This window comes from Leiobunum rupestre, chromosome 6, assembly GCF_980474605.1.
Source record: "Leiobunum rupestre chromosome 6, qqLeiRupe1.1.hap1, whole genome shotgun sequence".
Lineage (NCBI taxonomy): Eukaryota > Metazoa > Arthropoda > Arachnida > Opiliones > Sclerosomatidae > Leiobunum > Leiobunum rupestre.
In genome coordinates this window covers 15,959,902-15,979,635 of record NC_143389.1, presented here as the reverse complement: position 1 = coordinate 15,979,635, position 19,734 = coordinate 15,959,902, and the positions used below count along the sequence as shown (strand labels likewise).

Here is a 19,734-nt window from a genome sequence, read left to right as displayed (position 1 = left end):
GTTTTATTGAAGAAAAAGTGTTTATATAGCTTAAATATTGAATTATATATTATTTATATTAGTTATGCTAGGTAAGTTTACCGACTCCCTTCTGGTTAAATTTGGTCAGCTCGTGATACCCGGATGAATACAGTTTAAGCTTTATTTTGGGTCTCTTCGTACTGTTAATTTATTCGATTATTATTATTATTATTAGTATAATTTCGATTTTTATGATACTTATGTATGGAATTTTATATTAAAAAAACTGTTTTAAAACTGTTAAAACATTTATTTACAAATAAATATTCACATTACGAATCATAATAATTAGAGTGAAATGAACTACGACAGACTAATTCCATAGCCTATCAATTCTTAAGACATGTCTTTCAAACTACGAATAGTATTAAGAAACTTAAGGCAGACAGGCCTAGCTGCATTCCAGAATGAAGAATTACGCCGATTTGGAGAGCGATATTTTGTCGCTGGTTGTTCCATCCGTCTGTGCACAGACATCAGCTTCGATCTGACAGGTGTCTTCTGCCGGTGCCAAGAAAATTCTGCCGTTGTCGCAAGCGCAAACTTGAAAACTTCTCGGACTTCCGGAAGGTTTTCCATATGCCCATGATATTGGCAAATTTTTCATTTGAAGCTTGCCATTATCCAAAACCACCTTCGTTTTTAAAAATAAGTAAAAGGTTAAACATTCCATAAATTTGATTAACTTAACCAACACACATTTGATAAGATATAAGATCCTTTTACAATGCTACCGCCGTTAGGGTCCCATTTTTATACACCCAGATGGCGTCAACAGTCAGAAACAAATAGTACCAAAAATCTACAAAAAATCTAATTGTTTTGGATTACTTTTTTTGCAGAATGTTTCTAACGTTAAACTTTTGTGTTTTTACAAAACTTAAAGTAATATTACACGTTTTATTGGTACTATATCAGGATGTATTAACTCCTATCCCACCAAAACGTTTTTATTGGTGCCATCTACTATGAAAAAGAGCATTAAAATCGAACCTCTATTGGCTCAGTTATAAGTGTTTATTTCCCTGTTAGAAGTTTTAGATTGGTCTTGTTACGTACGTATATAAAAGTACTAAATTTGATTTAGCTTTATCGTGTAATATAATACTAAATTATCAGCTAGCTAGGCTAATACCCAAGGCACCACCTTAGGTCTAAGTCATCATACAACTTTTGTAGCCATCAATTCAGGTGGCGGGGTTACAATGCGTAGGAGGGTAGTGGCAAGCCCTTCAAGACATGCGAGCCAACAGCTCCCTACACTAAATATTACCGTTAGAGCTATATTGGATAGTTTAATGCTGATAATTTATTAAGTGTTATTTTCCTTTATTTATAACATTTCAAAAATTAATTTAACTTATCCTGTTAAGATCTGCGTCGTAATTCATATGCCAGTGAAAAGTAACTTAAGTAAAGACCTACAAATTCGGGAACCTGAAAATAAAGCTTAACGCTAGTAGCGGAAGCTATGAGATTTTGAGGGTTTTTGTCAAGCGGAAGCTAAATAACAGTTTGAAAGAGTTTGACGCGGAACCTTGAAAAACACGAGGATAAAGCTGATTTTGAGGTTTTTTAGCAAACATAAAAATTAGGTTTTATAACCAATCACAGGAAAGGTACCCATTTCTTGTTAATAAAAGCAGTATTTTCAATTTATACCCTTCAGCTCAGTTAAACCAAGCGCTAAGCTATTTTTAAAGACGTTTTTACTTCATTGGAGTAGCTTTTTAATGTGCCTACTATTATAAATATCAATGAAGTGACGATGTTCAATAAATGCAATAATAAGTAGCCTTCCTCAGTCGGCCAGGTGTCCCAGGTGGGATTTACCTTTCTCTGTCCTTGAATTAATACGTCGTTTAGCGACTTGATTTCCACTTTTCCAGCTCTAGATTCGAAAATCACTTCCTCGTCGCCCTGAATTTTTACTGTCCTTCGAGGAGATTCAATCCTTTTGAATTTCGATACAAAATTAGAAATTGTAAAATAAATGGTAAAAGTTAAATCTTACATTTCACGCACAATTACTTTTAAATAAAAAAAATCATATTTTTCAAATAAATATTTCCTAGTTAAATAATTCTAAATTATGGGTTTCCTCTCACAAAAATAAATTGTTCTTCAATAAATACCTTCAATTTCAATTTATGTGAAGGTGTTAAGGTTATGAGTTCAATAGTCTTATTGATAATAATTTATGATACATTTTACTTGGTGAACTTTGTACACTAAACAAGTTGGCAAGCCAAAATATACCTCTCCTCGGAAGAGTTTTTAATTTTCAGTGAAGGGTAACTGTATCCGTGGTTCTGCGGTAGAACGCTCACCTATCTATTTATAATAGAAACCGGTTATTTCATTGCATAAACTATTTTTTTAATAAATGTACAAGTTTATCGAAATCTATTTGTACCATCAATTTTAATTATGGGAAAAAGATCTAAATTTTCCTATTATAAGCACACAAATTGTAGTTGATTTGTGCATCACTAAATCAGATCGTTTAGGCTGATTTTTCGAATAAAATATAGGATTTCTTTTTTAAATGCACTTACAGCAAATCTTTTGAAATTTCCCCTCTAATCAATGTAGTTTCTAGAGACCCATCAAGTCTTAAACCTCCGGAATCTATAGAGATGTAAAGAAAATAATCATAGCATTTTAAACAATTTAAGAACAACCAAACGTTTGTGTGTCTACTCGGGTTTATGTTCTATAAGTGATGGTATGCGTCAAGTTAACACGTAAACTGCCTTATCTTGAGGGCAAAGTTTATTTGAGAAGTATATTACGTCACATTGAATTCTTGTTCTAAACTCCCACGAAAGTATTGTCGCTTACCTTATAAAAAGTAACATTTAGTGGCTTTCACTTCAGGTTTTAATAAACCGGCCTCATCTCTAAAATACAAAACCGGCAGAGATCTTCATATATCCCTTGTGAGAGTATATGAGTTCAGCAGTTGAAATAAAATATTGTAATTATGTCAGATACAAAGAGCTGCGTTTCTGTGACTACGGAGTATCCAGGACCTGTTAAAATCTAATTGACTTCAAAACGCTACGATTAAGTAACCAAGGGAAATAAACGTAACCCTCTGTATAACATTGCTCAATCTAGTCCTTCAAAGATTGAGCAATCTGAGCTACAGTAACAGGCCAAGCTTGTTTGTTGCCTATTTGGGAAACATAATGGGCAAAGAAAATGTTAAGTACGTGGCAGGAGTGATTTTACGTCTAGGCACACTGGGCCAATATTTTTGGTTTGCACCATTGTGTCCCATTCAATGGAGGTAAGTTGCATGACTTAGAATTGTAGCATTTTTTATTGGGTGCAAAACGGACTCCCAAAGCACACTGCGCCTTGGGATCAGAAATTTTATAATTACCCCTATAGTAAGGGGCCTAAAAGTTCTTCATGGGCGGCCACCAAATTATAAAATCAGCACCTATAAAAGAACCAAAGATATTACTGAATAATAATCTAAAATATTAGATTTTGAACAGCTCGTTTAGATTAATGAAAATTATTTCTAACTTTTCCTGATTTCTTCTTATTGCAGAGCTCTCCGCAGAATTTTAGCGCACTTATTTCGTTTTTGAGTAAAGCAGAGTACACGACGACGCAATGAGATGTTTGAACAGCTAGACTTCTTTTAGGCTTACTATTTCGTCTAAGTAATTTTAAAGATAGTACTGTAACATAGAGTGGCGTAACTAAGAGCTATAGGCACCTTCTACCATGATAACCATTTATTTCGGTAATATTTTGAGGTATTTTATTAATGTCCCCGAGTGAAGTGGAACAATTTTTGTCTTGTAAATAGGGTCCTACAACCTACCCGCTTACCAGAACAAGAAAAAACTTATTATTTGCATGTTTGAGATTGAAAAGAGTATATCCGTTCAGAGCGGAAATCGAACCAGTCACCGAGTACAAATTTACAACGACTAGCAGAGCAGGAAGTCATTGGTAGCTTATACATTTCCAAAATTACTGCTGATTTAAACGCAATTAGTGCTTACAACAGATTCTCACAGTTGCTTTATCCGAAACCGGGAATTTACGTTCTTATATATTATAAGATCAGTTGATATGGTTCAGAATGCAAACCAGATATTTTAAACCCAAAATCAATCTGAATTCATTGTAAACCGACAGACAGATGACTCACAGTTATCGATTTTACATACTGCCTGATAATATTCCTTTCGAAATTTCAATCAAGGTTTGCTTTGATTCGTACCAACAAGATTCTACGTCTACTAAACGCAGATGTCAGATAACTGTACAGTTTACCAAATTGGGTGAAGTAAATTGTAGCGGATCAGTTCAGATCGGTTACTTGGGATAATGTATAAGATACGATTGCTGACTGGAGGAAAATAACAGATCAACTTGATCTGACAAACGTCTGAAGATAACGACCTAAATAACCTGAACCGTTTGCTTTAGGAAGCACCAAACGGTTTTTAATTCCAGCGAAGTAGAGAAGCATGTTTTATATCATTATTTAGTGATTAGAAAGTTCAAAAATAAGAAAATACTAAATATTAATAAATATGAAATTAAAATGAAAGTAATGAGATGGATTGATGTAATGAAATCAACGAAACATTTAATTGTCGCATAACAAAAACGGACAGTGGCGCCATAAAACTAGTTGCTAACTATTATTCACTGCACCAGTTTAGCTTACATTTATTGATTCATTTCCAGAAAGCTACTCTTTTTTGACTCGTTTTCCCCCCTGCACACGCTGATTCAATTTAAAGAAACGTCAGAAAAATTGCAACGGGAGGAATTTTTGCACGCACCTTAATTTGGTCTTATATAATGTAAGAAATGTGTAGAAATAGTTTTCGCTAACATTAACATTCAAACTAAGATTGCGCAACAACGATTGCTCGGATAGTAGTAGTGCACAGAAACTTTGTTTTAAGGAAAATACCTAGCTTCAGTTTTGTACTGTAGATGTACAACCTTTCAATACGAATGTAGATACTAAAAAAAAAAACACACATTTTTAGGTGCTAACATCCAAATGATATAGATTTTGGACACATTAGGTTTTAAAAATATTCATCTCTGTAAAAAAAAAAATTCCAAGTGAATTCCATAAGTTATTGGACTTTAAAACGCAAAGCTGCGCCTTGACATTTTGTAGTAGACCCTTCTTATCCGCCATGAGATACTAAAAAAATGTGTTTTATTTTCGGAAGATATTTGCACCTACTAGCAATATTAACGTCATCAGCTGCGACAAGGACTTCGCTCGGGTCCACTCGGAAAAGCACATCTCCTGCTGAATTACGAACTATGAAATGCCTTCCGACGGTTTCAAAGCCATCTTGTCCTAAATTGAATTGCAAAAAGTATTAATCATATGATTAACTTGGTTGAAATCACAAAAAACGTTTAATATGAATGGTTTCGCAATCTCCGGAACTTTATTGAAATTGATGTTCGGAACGGAGAAAAATATTATTTTCGTAATATCAGAGCTTGAATCCATGAAGATCTTAAAAATACATATATATAAAATTCAAATATGCCGAAGCATAGCCCGCAACACGACTTAAAATTTAATCCTTTTACTAATACGATTAACGAGGTGTAGAATAAAATGACACTTGGACCATTTTCTGTTGAAATATTTTCGATAATCACAGCGAGTCCAAGTCGGAGCTTGGCGAAAATGTCCTTGTTCAAAAAGGTTCGGCCAGTTAAGTAGCATTAAAAAATAGGAAGTGTCATATTTATTGTTATTACGTTACTTATGCTTCTATCGATATTCTATTTTTTGTTTTTCATTGAATCCATCCTTTCGCAAATTTATCTATCGATAGTAAACGCAAGTATGATAATTTGTTATTAATACCGGTAATCTATATTATTTCTTGAAATGATAATATATTATGTGTTAAGCAGGGCCATGCTTATCTTTTGATTTAAGTGACCCTATTATTCAACAATTTTTAGTTTACAAGAAAAATGTTTATTGACTCTAATATCTCTTTGATCATATTCAAATCTATGGATAATTTACAAACATACATACTAAAATATTCATATCATTATCAAATAAGATAGAAATACAGGGTGTCTCAATTTGCTCGATCAGGCAATTTTTCTCAAAATGTATTTATGCTAGGGTTCTGAAATTTTCAGGGTTTATTCGTTAGGTATGGAAGGCTTTGGTTACTAAATTTCAGAAAAATCGAACCATTTTGTGCCGTTTTGGAAAATTTATTTTTTCACCGGTAGGTGTCACGCAAAATGTTTCTATAGAAAAGTTGTAGGGCATAGTCGAAAGTGTAAAAATAATTTTGGTTCGGTTGAAAAAGACCTATTTTTCACTGAGTTTGGAGATCGGGGGAAAAACAAGTTGTACTAGCAGGCAATAGCCTTTAACGTAAACAATCGTACTTAATCACAACACACATGTACATTTATTTTAGGGAACTTATGCTTTCAGCTATGTAGTTAATAATCAGATCTGCAAAAGTTATTGTTAAAGAAAATTATTACGTTCAACACCTAATTAGACAAAGTAGACAAAGACCGCGTCTTCCATTTCGACGTGGTTACGAGTAAGATCATCAAACAAAGATTTGTAGACCAAAAATTACGCTTATTTTTCTTTTGTTGATTTTTAACGTGAAATATCAATTGTCCGAGTAGTATTTAAAGCGTTTACATTTCAAAGTTAAAACATTATCTCAGCTTGGCCGATTGTTGTCCAGTATGCCTCTTTACACTCGAGATCAGCGCGCTCATATGCTAGAATTATTTTACGGAGAAGGTCGTCGTAATGCTACTCTAGTAAGTCAGTTATTTAGACGAAGATTTCCCAATTGCAGACCAAGTCATACGACGGTTCTTAGAGTGGTCCGCGACTTCGACAACTGGGGTAATATCAATCCGAGGTTTCGTGGTCGTGGTCTCCAGGACATCGACATGGAAAACACCATACTTGCCTACTTCGTCGCCTATCCTCGAGCGAGCGTCAGGACTGCCAGCTTTGACTTAGGGTTGGATCGAAACTACGTTTGGAGAACACTCAAAAGACACCATTTTCATCCTTATCGAGCGACACTTCACCAAGGACTGCATGACGGTGATAGACAGCGCCGACTCGACTTCTGCAATTGGTTTTGCCTCATGGCTGACGCACACCAGGATTTTCACGATCAACTACTGATTTCCGACGAATGTTCATTCGGAAGAGATGGGCCTTTCAACCGTCAAAACCAACATATGTGGGACTACGAGAATCCACACTGGGGATTTCCTCACCGCCACCAAGTGCAGTTTCGCTTAAATGTGTGGGCTGGTCTGTTAGGTGACAGAATTATTGGCCCGTTCTTCCTGCCAAATCGTCTGAACGGTCAAAACTACTTGGGAGTTCCTTCAAAATGAAATATCCAACGTGTTGGGCGACATTCCTCTGGCCGAGTACAGACGCATCTGGTTCCAGCAAGATGGGGCGCCACCTCACCAATATCGTGACGTGGTTGCATATCTAAACGACGAGTTTCCTGGAAGATGGATCGGAAGAACTGGTCCTGTTCGTTGGCCTGCAAGATCCCCTGATCTAATACCACTCGACATTTTTTCTTTGGGGATTCGTAAAGGACTACGTATACCAAACACCTGTGACGAGCGTTGAAGATTTACGACAAAGAATCATCGAAGCATGTCGCCGGGTGACTCCAGAAATGGTTCGGGGAGCATTTCGCATATTTGTGCATTGCATCAGAAGGTGAAAACATTTTGTAGAAGTCATTAAAAACATTTGTCACTTGGGCTAATTATTATTTGTTTATTTTTCGAAATCTTATAACTGAAATGCATGTTACCTACAATTCGTTAAATAACAATAACTTTTTGCAGATCTGATTAGTAACTACATAGCTGAAAGCATAAGTTCCCTAAAATAAATGTACATGTGTGTTGTGATTATGTACGATTGTTTACGTTAAAGGCTATTGCCTGCTAGTACAACTTGTTTTTCCCCCGACCACCAAACTCAGTGAAAAATAGGTCTTTTTCAACCGAACCAAAATTATTTTTACACTCTCGACTATGCCCTACAACTTTTCTATTGAAACATTTTGCGTGACACCTACCGGTGAAAAAATAAATTTTCCAAAACGGCACAAAATCGTTCGATTTTTCTGAAATTTAGTAACGAAAGCCTTCCATACCTAACAAATAAACCATGAAAATTTCAGAACCCTAGCATAAATACATTTTGAGAAAAATTGCCTGATCGAGCAAATTGAGACACCCTGTATAGATAGACCCCTCGACATAGTACACAGTGTAAATGTAATTCGAGTAAAATGACAGCCGGACTATGCTGCATTATCGTTTTTGGGTGGTGCATATAATGAACGACGTTATAAAAATTTTAAATAGAGGCTCAAGAAACCGATCTTTAGTAAGTTTAAGCCCAGCCCTGTAAGGAAATAAATAAATTTTACCTAAATTGATATAGCTGCTGCGGCCAGGCTGCGGATTGTATGAAACTACTGTGACATTTCCTCCTGATTCCAACTTCAAATTTTGATTCTAAAATACAAATATAAATCTTGAATTATAATTTTTTTCGAATCATGGCTTTATAACTAAATTAAAAATTATTTACATAAAAATGACAAGATATTTCATGACTAAAATATTTTAGTCTCAAAGTATCTTTTCATTTTAATGTAAATAATTTTAATATACAAATTTAAATACTTTAATTAATTGAAATAGTGGCAAACTTAAAAAAAAATAAGAGTTTAATAATTTATTAACATATGACTAGATAATACGCCAATAATTTAGTTCAGATTTAGGACTTAGTTACGCCTAACACGTGTCGTTGATCGATTTCATTATCTTTTAACAATCAAAATTAATCGACTTAGTTTCCAAAAATTCGTTATTTTTTACACTGTATTATAAGTGACATGCTTATGCAAATAAGCCTGTTGGTGCTCGATTTTAGGTTGCTTATCTATGCCCTTTTATTTGATAAAAGTGACATGTTTTGTTTTAATGGGTTTTTTTGGAAAATGAAATTTAAACTTTTTTTAAATATAATTATTTAAAAACATTTTATATGAAACTGTTGTACCAATGTATTCAGAAACATAAAACAAACCTAATATAGTTTAGGATTACCATTTGATTTACTACTAATTCATTTAAGATCAATTGGAAAAAATCGAGAAAACTGTATAACGAACTGTATTTCAAATTAATTGGTTTTTTACAGACATAGTTTACGAAAACATTATTTTTATTATAGACATTAATGCCTTATGAACGGAAACTTTTCTTGGAATCGAACAAAGGGGAAATTATATTTTGGAATAAAAAATATTAGGAGATCAATAACACTTGTGAAACTTTAAGTGTCACTATTTGGAAATGACTAAAATGCCTTCAGTTTGGCTTAGAGCCAAATTTATATCTTGCCGATTAACGTATTATCCTCTCATAATATTCTAATGCGAACATTTACCGTTCGTGCACCACATAAATAAAATAAATTTTACTTTTGGTGTAGTAATATATCTCGCTTTGATTTTGTCCATGGATTCAACAGGGCTCTTGATTTTAACTCCTGAAGATGATAAGGACATAGATCCAATGCCTACCTGTTTAAAAAAACATATTAATCAACCATGCGCCGAATCAGAAAAAAATCTTTGATAATTTAACAGGCAAAGTAAACAACTAAGCACCAAGAATAAAAAACTACAGTCAGAAATTGAACTGGACTCTTTTCTGTTTTAATGATATGGAAAATTTTGTTCCGACAACTGATTAAATTTTCCGTCTATTTACATTCTTAATGATTAATTGAAACTTGATAAAGTATCTCTGAGATGGTATCGATCTAATTATTTATTAATTAAAGACCATAACACTGCTTGAATGTGTTTCTTTGCATCAGTTTGTGAAAAAAAAGGAAATACCAAACTATTGAAAAAGATTGAATTTTCCCATAATGCTTTAAACATTTTTTTAAGTTGCTTTATAGGACATTTGATCATATCTCTAATATAACACTTGGCCCAATCTATTTAAGAAACTCATTCTCTATTGATATGTGACTTACCGAAGTCAAGTCTAAGACTTTAATTATCCATATGTTAAGAGAAAGATTCATGACGACTGTTATCCACGACAAAGCAATCATAACGTAGAGGAACTGTTTCTTGATTCCGTAGATCTCGTCCCCTTTGTCCGGCACCACATTAGCCACGGTGGCCAACCCTTCTCTTATCTTGTCCGCTGGACACTTGGAGTTCCTCATGTTGGATTTCAAATTGAGTGAACCGCCTCTCTGCTGCTGCTCCTGCAGCGGGTGATCGTTCTGCTCGTTCAGGAGGTACTGCTCGCGCCCATTCTGTCCGTTCGCGCCTAACGTGTCAACCGTGCTCCGGAATCGAATCTGCCGGACTGCAGCCGTTGGGCAAATGGCCGATGGCACGGAAGAGATCACGGTCATTTGAAGGACAATAAGAAAGCACTACTTGCACATATTTCGATTTCCTGCGTTCGAAAAATAATGAAAATAAAAATAGTTAAAATAGTTAAAACTACCAAAAATAAAAACGTAATTATAATGTTATTTTCAACCGTAGCTTTTAAGTACCATGAAGACAATGATTTGGGTCCGTATGTGCAGTTGCCATTTCCGAGGTTTTCTTTTGCGCACTTTCTCATTGGCGCTTTTCCAATTTGCGCAGTGGCCGTTTGCGCGGCTGTGCATTTGCGCAGTTCCTCAATAGCTTTGTTTACTATTTGCGCTAATTTTCTGCTGTCCGTAGTTTTTCGTTTCAGCAGTTCCCTCATTTGCGCAGTTCTCCGTTTTCGCAGTTTTATCATTAGCGCGAGTTTCCATTTGCGCGCCTTCTCATGACGTAAATATTGTATATTAAGCCATGAAGAAAATATTGCGTATCGAGCATTTTTCCTTGTAAAATGGTTGTTTGTGGCTTTTTTTAATAACCTTGTTTAGCATTTACCTGAACTGCTAGCGTACGATTAAGGTCCAGTCGTGCTGTAAATAACAATAATTTTCGTGTTTTCCTAATCAAAACGGTATCGTACGCTAAGCATTGGCGCCTGACGGCGCTGCACTTCCCCTGCGTTATCGGGCTAATCAAACTGGTCCGTCTACAACGCGACCTAGAGGACAGTACTTAGCCATATGGTACAAAGTATTGTTCAACCAAATATTAAACCAACCAATGGGAATACTATTTTTGGATTGAAATTATTCGGTCGAATGGGAATTTATTGAATTTGAAAAAAAAAACGATTACCATGAATTTTCTAATTTTCAGGTAGGTTTAGCCGTTTTCGGGTAGCTTCAGTTTATTTGAGGGTTGGTTTTACCCAGTTCAACTTAGACTATTGATTTACTCAAAAAAGCACCTTCACCACCAAAATCTTATTGTCCCCTGAGAAATACGTAAATCCCATTTCCTAAGCGCTAATTTTTATCCCTGGCCCCGCTTAGATTGCTGAATTTTCCACCTTAATATAAGCTTAACCTCTCAAAAATACAGCTAAATTAGGTCTAATGCAACTGTAACAAGCTGCATTTATTCCTTCGAACTGATAAACTTGTTCACAGCTAATCAGATACTACATTTTCATCGAAGGCGAAAGACTGAGAAACTACGATTTGCTGTTCGACTAAACATATATACCTTAGACAATAGTTCAACGAATATTATTTAACCGTAGAAAAACATGAATATTATTGGTATTTACAGCACGACCGAACATAAAACATACACAACAGTTCAGCTGGATATACAAATTAAGTTCTGACAAAAACGACACGAAATACCTTTTTCTAAGCAAAAAAGGCTTGATTTATATTATTTAAATCATGAGGATCTACGCAAACGGAAAACCGCGCCAATGGACAATATCTGCGCAAGTGAAAAACTGCGCTTATTAAAAATTCGCAAGTGAAACTCGCGCAAATGCAAAACCGCGCAATTGCATATGCGCTTATGGAAACGGCGCAAATGAGAACTGTGCAATTGGACCATTACCTATAAAATCTTTAAGATGTAGTTGATCCTTATTCAGAGGCGTTCTGAAGGGGGGAATATATTTATAGCCAATGTAATGGTGGGCTTAAAATGTTTTTACCACCTTATGAATATGTCACCGCAGCCATCCTCATTCAATACACTACGGTCTGTCGTTCGTAGTTTCCGGGTCATGTACTATTTATTAAAATTTTATTGCATTTTTTCAATTACCTTTTGATAATGGAATTTTTTATGTATATTTGGATATTTTGTTAGCGGAATAATTCATTTGAATGTTTTGCTAGCCTTAGTTTATTACCAATTCAAATATCCAAATGCATTATGCTACACAATTTTACTCTCAATTCCTTTAAACTAATTGGACAACATTGGTATCCCCTTCCCCATCTCCGTGAAAGATATTGAAAGACGTTCTTGACCATTTGCAATTTTTTTTACATTGTCTTTGGATTTTTTAAAGCTAAATTTAATTTTGGTTTTGGTAAATTTCTGTAATAATTAAATTTTGTTTGGTAAGGGGAAAATGCGATATTTGTAAAGATTTTAAGGAAGTCATTAAAAAGAAGTATTTAGTTGTAAACGAGCCCTAGACCACCCCGAAGTCCTGTCAAATTATGATTTCCAGAGAGCCATCTGTTGATCTTAGCTCTTATTTAAATCGGTTGCCACGGTCACTACTTACCACGTCAAAACCAAATAACTTTATTTAGTTCCCAAAATATATAATGAAACTGATATAAACATATAAAAATGTACAACCGTAAAAACTTTTGTAAATCTGATAAATGTTTGGTTGATTAATTTTGGAATTGATAACTTAAATAATGTTATACATTTTTGATGTATTTATAAGCCTGCCTTCTTCGACTAACATGGTTTTTATTTTTTATTTTTCTGTACTTTAAGTAGAAGTTAAATGGTAAATGTCAATAGTTCCCGACCACGCATGATAAATTTTGCCAAACCAAATGCACCAAATCGAAACTAGTGGTGGAAACTGTTTGTCAGACAGAACCCTGATAGTTTCACGTCATTTGAATATTTTGAGAGCATAAATATCACGTCTCTCTTTGCCATTAGCGTTTCAAATGTTTCAATGAACGTCGAATTCTTCTTTTAATGAACTCCCGATTGTGCATTAGCCGCTCAAGGTTTCAGGATTTAAAACACGAGTGAGGGAACGCTTTCTTTGGCAGAAAACTAAACTTCCTTCTAAATTTGAGTAAAGATTTGGGCCCTCGAGGCAGAATGCCCCGACGGTTAAGAAACTTTTTAAAGTTCTCGCATTTTGAAGGTTTTCCACGCGATTCTTTTATGTCGAGGAAGGTCCTCCGGGTATCGCTAATGTACTAAGTCCACCCGTATTTCGATTTTCATACCGTACGCTTAGCTGAGTTCCCCTTGAAGGATATCTCTTTCACTTTTGCGTTTGTTGTCAAGATTCAAATACCTTTAGCTCTAGCTTTAAAAAAATTAAAATATTCCAAGATAGACAGTTTTATGATACAGTTTTTAATGAATTAATTAGAGACTTAGATAATTGATCTAAAATCATATTTCCCAAATCTATTGAATTCCTTTTAATTAAATACTTATTCGCAAGATTATTTTTAATTCTTTATCTCTCTAACGCTTAAGCCGTAAATCCGAGATCTCAACAGTCTTTTTCAAATGATTAACTAACTCTACAACAAACACAATTTTTCGATAATATTAAAAATTATGATATTAGCTTCGAAATTTCGTTTTCAATTGATTTCTTATTCCTAATTTCTTTATTGAATTCTTTACTTCATTTGGCTTAGACATTCATTCTTTTGCAAAAAAATAATTACTGGTTAGTAATAATGGTAAATAAATGTATCAAAGATAACAAATAGTATCATATGTGGTAATCGGCTAATATAACGAAGTTTAGTTTAAGTGTCAAAAACAGTTGGCTTTGAATTTTTATGATAGGAAGACTTGCGTATTTTTCGTCTAAAATGCTTTGAAAGCTACAACATAAACAATCTGTGAGTTTTCTGCGCTACTCATAATCAAATTTCACGAATGGATTTTATTTCAATGTTTCGTCAATCTCACGAGATTTCTTTATTTCAGCTTTTAGCCGGAGTTTATAAAACGATTTCTGCTCAATGTACTAAAATTAGAACGGTTTACATGAGAGGTGAGACCCTGCATACCGAAACAATTATAATGCAATAACTCATCTGACGTCAATAAAAATTCCTTACCCCTACCCAATTAAGTAAAACCGCTAAAATTTCTACCAACCTGCGGTATACAATGATACCCGCGCGTTGGTTTTCTATATAGTTTCGTAATAGACAGTTACGCTCGCTTCTTCTTAATTTATATATTTGAATATGTTTGAGCAGTGTATACATAAAGTTGTGGCCCTAAGAGAAATATAACAAAATCTGTAATCAATTATAGATCAAATATCCGTTTTTTAACGGATAACCCTAGTACAAATTCTTCCAAAAACACCCAATATAACCAACATAGATCTTTATTAACCGGGTGAGTGGGTTTCTTTCAGGTGACCGTTTATTTGATGGCAGGTTCCCACCTCTAGTAAATATTACATTTTTTAATAAAAGAAATGTTGTGAAACAATTTTTCTAAAACTTTCGATCAGCCTCAAAGTTGCATCGCTGTTTTAAAACAATCCGTAACTTTTGTTCCATACGCTTCCTTTTCGTTATATAATTTCCCTGGTGAAATTCACATAATTTCATGTCCAAATGTGGATTCAACGGGAATCAAGTCCAACCCAGTTCTGTTTGAATTAAATAATTGAATAAATTTGGAATAAAGATTAATTCTATGCATTGTAATGGATCAAATAAAAATGTTTAAATCAAAATTGAAATCTTCCCATTTTAGGTATAGTTTCTGAATCAAATTTGATTCACCTTTTCTGTAGGATTCCACTGCGGTTTTGGTAATGTTGATTATGGAAAATTAGTACAAAATGAATTTTTATTTAATAAAGCATAGGAATTGAAAAGTTTGTTGGTGGTAATCGAAATCAAACCAATGAATTTATATGGTAATCGATAGTTTTCAAGAACTACTGGACCTATTTGCACGAATATTGGCACATAGGTAGAATGAAATATTTCCTAGATCGTGGCAGGGCCTAATTTTACCAAAGTCAAGACGGAAAAATTTATTAAGATATTTTTTTGAAACGCGGGCGTGGTTCATAGCTTTCTAAAGAGCTCTTTTTGTTCATTTTAGTTTAGCCTGAGATGCAAACGTATCATACTGTCCAAATATAATATCGATTCTTAAAATCCATTATTGAATCGAATATAATTCCTTGAAGTTCATTGGAAAAATATTACCAAATGATTATGCTATCGTCAACTATTTCGTGAGTTTTCATAAAATTTTGTGAATAAATGACTGGGCATATTTTTCAGAAACTGCAAGAGATAGAGTTACGAAATTTTCAGTATATTATAACTAACGTACGATCGCTTTAAATCCTAAACCTCAGAAAAAAATCGGAAATAATTTCGGAATTTTGGAAAAAACTATTTTTTCACCGGTAGGTGCTGGAAAACACGTTTCAATGAGAAAGTTGTAGAGTGCTGTCGAAAATGTTCAAAGAAATTTTCATTGGAAAAGATCACCTTTTACCAAAGATTAGATCTGATGAATAAAACAAGCTGTCCATAGGGGCCAATAGCCCTCGCATTTTTGTACGTAAATGAAAGAAATGTCCGAAATATTGAATTGAACATTTTATTCGAATAAACATAGGAATTTTACAAGTGAGGTTCTATGATATCTCCGTTTGGACACGATGAAGCATGTTTTGAAACAAGCATCTGATCATATCAGGAGTGATAAGTTCGAAGGCTGCAATGATTCGGTGACGCAAATCTTCGATGTTCTCAACAGGCGTCACGCAAAATTGTGCTTTGATGAACCCCCACAAGAAAAAGTCCTTCAGAGTTAGGTCCGGAGACCTCGCAGGCCATTGGACGTGGCCATTCCTGCCAACCCAACGCTGAGGGAACTCGTTGGTAAGATGCTCCACTACACATCTAGGTACGTGGGGTGGTGCGTCGTCATGTTGGTACCACATCTGTCTGTAAGCTTCTAGCGGAATATCTTCTAAAGCGTCTGCTAATTCGTTCAGCAAAAGCGCCAAGTAACGTTGTCCATTAAGACGAGCAGGGAGGAAAAATGGACCAATAACTCGATCCCCGAGCAAACGCACCCAAGAATTCAGTCGGAGTTGTTGTTGATGATGGTGAGGAAAACTCCAGTGAGTATTTTCTTTACACCACATGTGGGTGTTTTGATGGCTGAAAGGCCCATCTCTCAGAAAAATAACATTCGTCGGTCACCAGCATTTGATTGATGAAATTTGGGTTATCATCAGACATGGTTATTGGCCAGTTGCAGAAATCAAATCTTCGTTCTATAACTCCTTCGTGCAGAGCTTGGTGGAGGGTCGCTCGATACAGATGGAAGTTGTGATTGTGAAGAAAGGTCCCCACGTAGTTCGTCGATAATCCGAGATCGTCGTTTGCACCTCTGTTGATACGCAACAAAATAAGCTAGAACGGTGTCTTCCATGTTGATGTTTTGACGACCTGGTTCACGAAATCTGGGATTGACATTTCCGTAAGTCTGAAAATCAAGAACAGCTCCAAGAACTGTGTTGTGGCTTGGTCTTCTATCTTTATATCGAACGGTGAACAATTCACTAACCTTTTGAGCGTGGCGATGGACTTCATAAAATAACTCGACCATGAAAGCACGCTGATCACGAAAATATTTTAGTGGCATGTTGATTAGACTCAAAAACCATTAGAGAATGGTTGAAAACAAAAAGATTTCACATAAAAAACTAATTGAGAACTTGACCTTCGTGCGTAGTTGGCTAATGATACGTTTTTAGGCCTAATGTGGGCCTAAATTGGCGTTTGGGTTAATTACGTTTACCTTTTTTAATATTTTAACGTGATTTCTTTCATTAACGTACAAAAATGCGAAGGCTACTGGCCCATATGGACAGTTTTTTTTCATCAGTTCATATCATAAGTGTTCTTTTCCAATGAAACCAATTTGCTTGAAAATTTTCGACAGCACTCTACAACTTTCTCATTGATACGTCTTTTTCTAGCACCTACCAGTGAAAAAATATTTTTTTACAAAAACTTGAAATTATTCCCGATTTTTCTGAAATTTAGGATTTAAAGCGATCCCACACTAGAAATAACACCCTAAAAATTACGCAACTCTATCTTCTGCAGTTTCTAAAAAAAATGCCCAGTCAGAGCAATTCAAAACACCCTACTAATTGATTGTGTGACATTTTAGGATGACATGTGAATCTTAAAACAACATCTGTAACGTTAGGTATTTCAGGATTAATCGATATAGAGGGAAATTTGCTACTAACGAAAAATAAATTTCCAGCAAACATTTTGAATTGTTGAGGGTAAAGGTAATGCAAATGTAGGTATCTTTTCGTTCAAGTGACATCATGGCCTTACCTTGCGTAAATCTGGAAACATTTATTTTGAAATGAAATATTTGAGGTCACAAACAACGGAAACGATTCGTATGAAAAGTGTAACTTGCTTGAACTGACTATTAGGTCAAGCTGAGACAGATTTTTGAACACTGCCTTGTGGATTAAAATATTTGATATTTGATGGGAATGTTTTGAAAATAGGAGGTTTTGGTTTGATAATTTTGACCTTTCGTATTTCTGCGCAAATGGCCTCTTCTCTAGAAGGCGAAAGAGTGTCAAACTAGTGAAAGTTTTTCATATAAGCAACAAGAACTATCACCGCTAAGGGCTATTTCTTGACTTATTTCAACGTTGGGCTTTTGCTGTGCGTTGAGTTTGCAAGTTCTCTCCCCACTGGTTTAAGGGGTTTTCCCCCCGAGCTCTTCGGTTTCCCCTTCCATAAAACCTTGTTGAGGTTAACGGTAGTAGTTAGTGTAGGGAGCTGTTGGCTCGATCGCGTGGCATGCAGGGCTTGCCACCACCCTCCTACGCAGTGTGACCCGGCCACCTGAATTAAAGGCTTCAAAGGTCGCTTGATGACTTAGGCCTAAGATGGTGCTGATTATTATTATAATTATTATTATTATTATTACTATCTTACAATAAAATTTTTCGAGTAAATTCCGTAATCAATAAAGTTTTCAAGAAGAACAATATATTTTTTTTACTTGGAGTATATTTTCTGTAAATTTAACTAACATGTTATTTGGTTTAAATTTATTTACTGGTCAGAAAGCTTGGATTAAATCATTTATATAAGAATAAAAAAATATTATTAGCAATTTGGTCCATTTCATACACTCACTTATCAATAAAAACATTATATCCTTCGCCTCGAAGAACTGCCGGGTTTTACATATTAATTAGTTTTAAAGTTTTCCCTTTTAGAACAGCTGTATATAAATTGATCAATGAATAATCATTACTTTCAAAATCTGAAGAAGAATAGTATCACTCGGTAGAACAAAAGTATATAATTTGATAAAAAGCATTATAACTTTATGTTTCCCTAGAACAAGTCTCTAAATTGCTAAAAATTATTAACCATTATCTACTGTCTTAATTTCTTGACGAAAATTAAGTTAACCACCGTTGGTCTGGAGATTAATAGAGTTAGTAAAAAAGAGAACAAGAAAGACAATAATCTTTTTGAGGTGATAACGCGCGTACTTCGTAAATAGCAGGCTTTAAAACGAACGACTTAAGACACGTTAACAATAGTAAATTAAACGTTCCTGGTAAATTACTAAAAAGGCCTTTTGACACTTAAACCTAAATTACACCTCAAATAAATACATATAAAGCACATCAATATTACCTTTTGACTATCCGCTATTTCTTTAGCATTGCGTCCAAATAAAGCGTGGAACTTTAAACTTATTGGAAAGACGCGCAAAACCAGGTACAGCGGCTGTTTACTTATTCTACAGGTCCTGGCGTTTACCGTTGTCTTTCGTCGACTCCGGAAGATCTCTCACCCGAAGCGGACGACCGTTCTCCGCGTTAGTAGGCTGTCCTCCCTTCAAATCCTGACCGAGAGACTGATAAAGGCCCCAACGAGCCTCCCACGAAGCCACGAACCCGAGATGAAGAGTGCCGCGGGAGGCGCTCGCGCACCCATTGATCGAACTCTAGCTCTCTCCCGGCGCTCCACCCTCAACCCGAGATGCGTCCGTGAAGCTCGCTTGTCGCCTGTGGACCCGACAGTTGCCAGTAAATATCGGGGACCTGGCCTGCCTCTCCCGCTTCGGAACCTGTTCGCGCGTCGTAAATCTTCCTTCACTTCAATAACCAAACCAAATGGGATATTCAATTCTTCGCCGTGAAATTTTACACTCTCCAACGTCACATTTGGGAGCCGGGCTCGTCTACCGTTTGTCAAAGTTGTTGATGGAAAACTGGATGTATAATAAATTGATTGCTTAAGTAAAACATTCTTGTTGGTCGGCTTATAGCCAATCTTCTAAACGAAACTAATTTTTAAAACTCCATATCCATTTTTTTTTGCTAAATTCATAATTTTCTACGGTTACAAAATTTCTCATGAAGTCAAACTCAATCTAAATTTCCAAGGGACCGGTTGTA

General features: G+C 35.2%; 1 protein-coding gene across 1 annotated transcript; it reads right to left on the bottom strand.

The window, feature by feature from the left end:
- Positions 1–250: 250 nt before the first annotated feature.
- LOC149939369 (delta-sarcoglycan-like) lies at positions 251–19,315 on the bottom strand. The gene is made up of 8 exons (XM_090177832.1): positions 18,968–19,315; positions 10,145–10,581; positions 9,579–9,680; positions 8,514–8,601; positions 5,261–5,380; positions 2,580–2,652; positions 1,855–1,975; positions 251–655 (listed from the first exon to the last, which is right to left on the bottom strand). The coding sequence occupies exons 2-8, from the start codon at positions 10,535–10,537 to the stop codon at positions 437–439; spliced, it is 1,116 nt and encodes a 371-aa protein (XP_090033958.1). The 5' UTR covers positions 10,538–10,581; positions 18,968–19,315; the 3' UTR covers positions 251–436.
- Between the last annotated feature and the right edge of the window lie 419 nt (positions 19,316–19,734).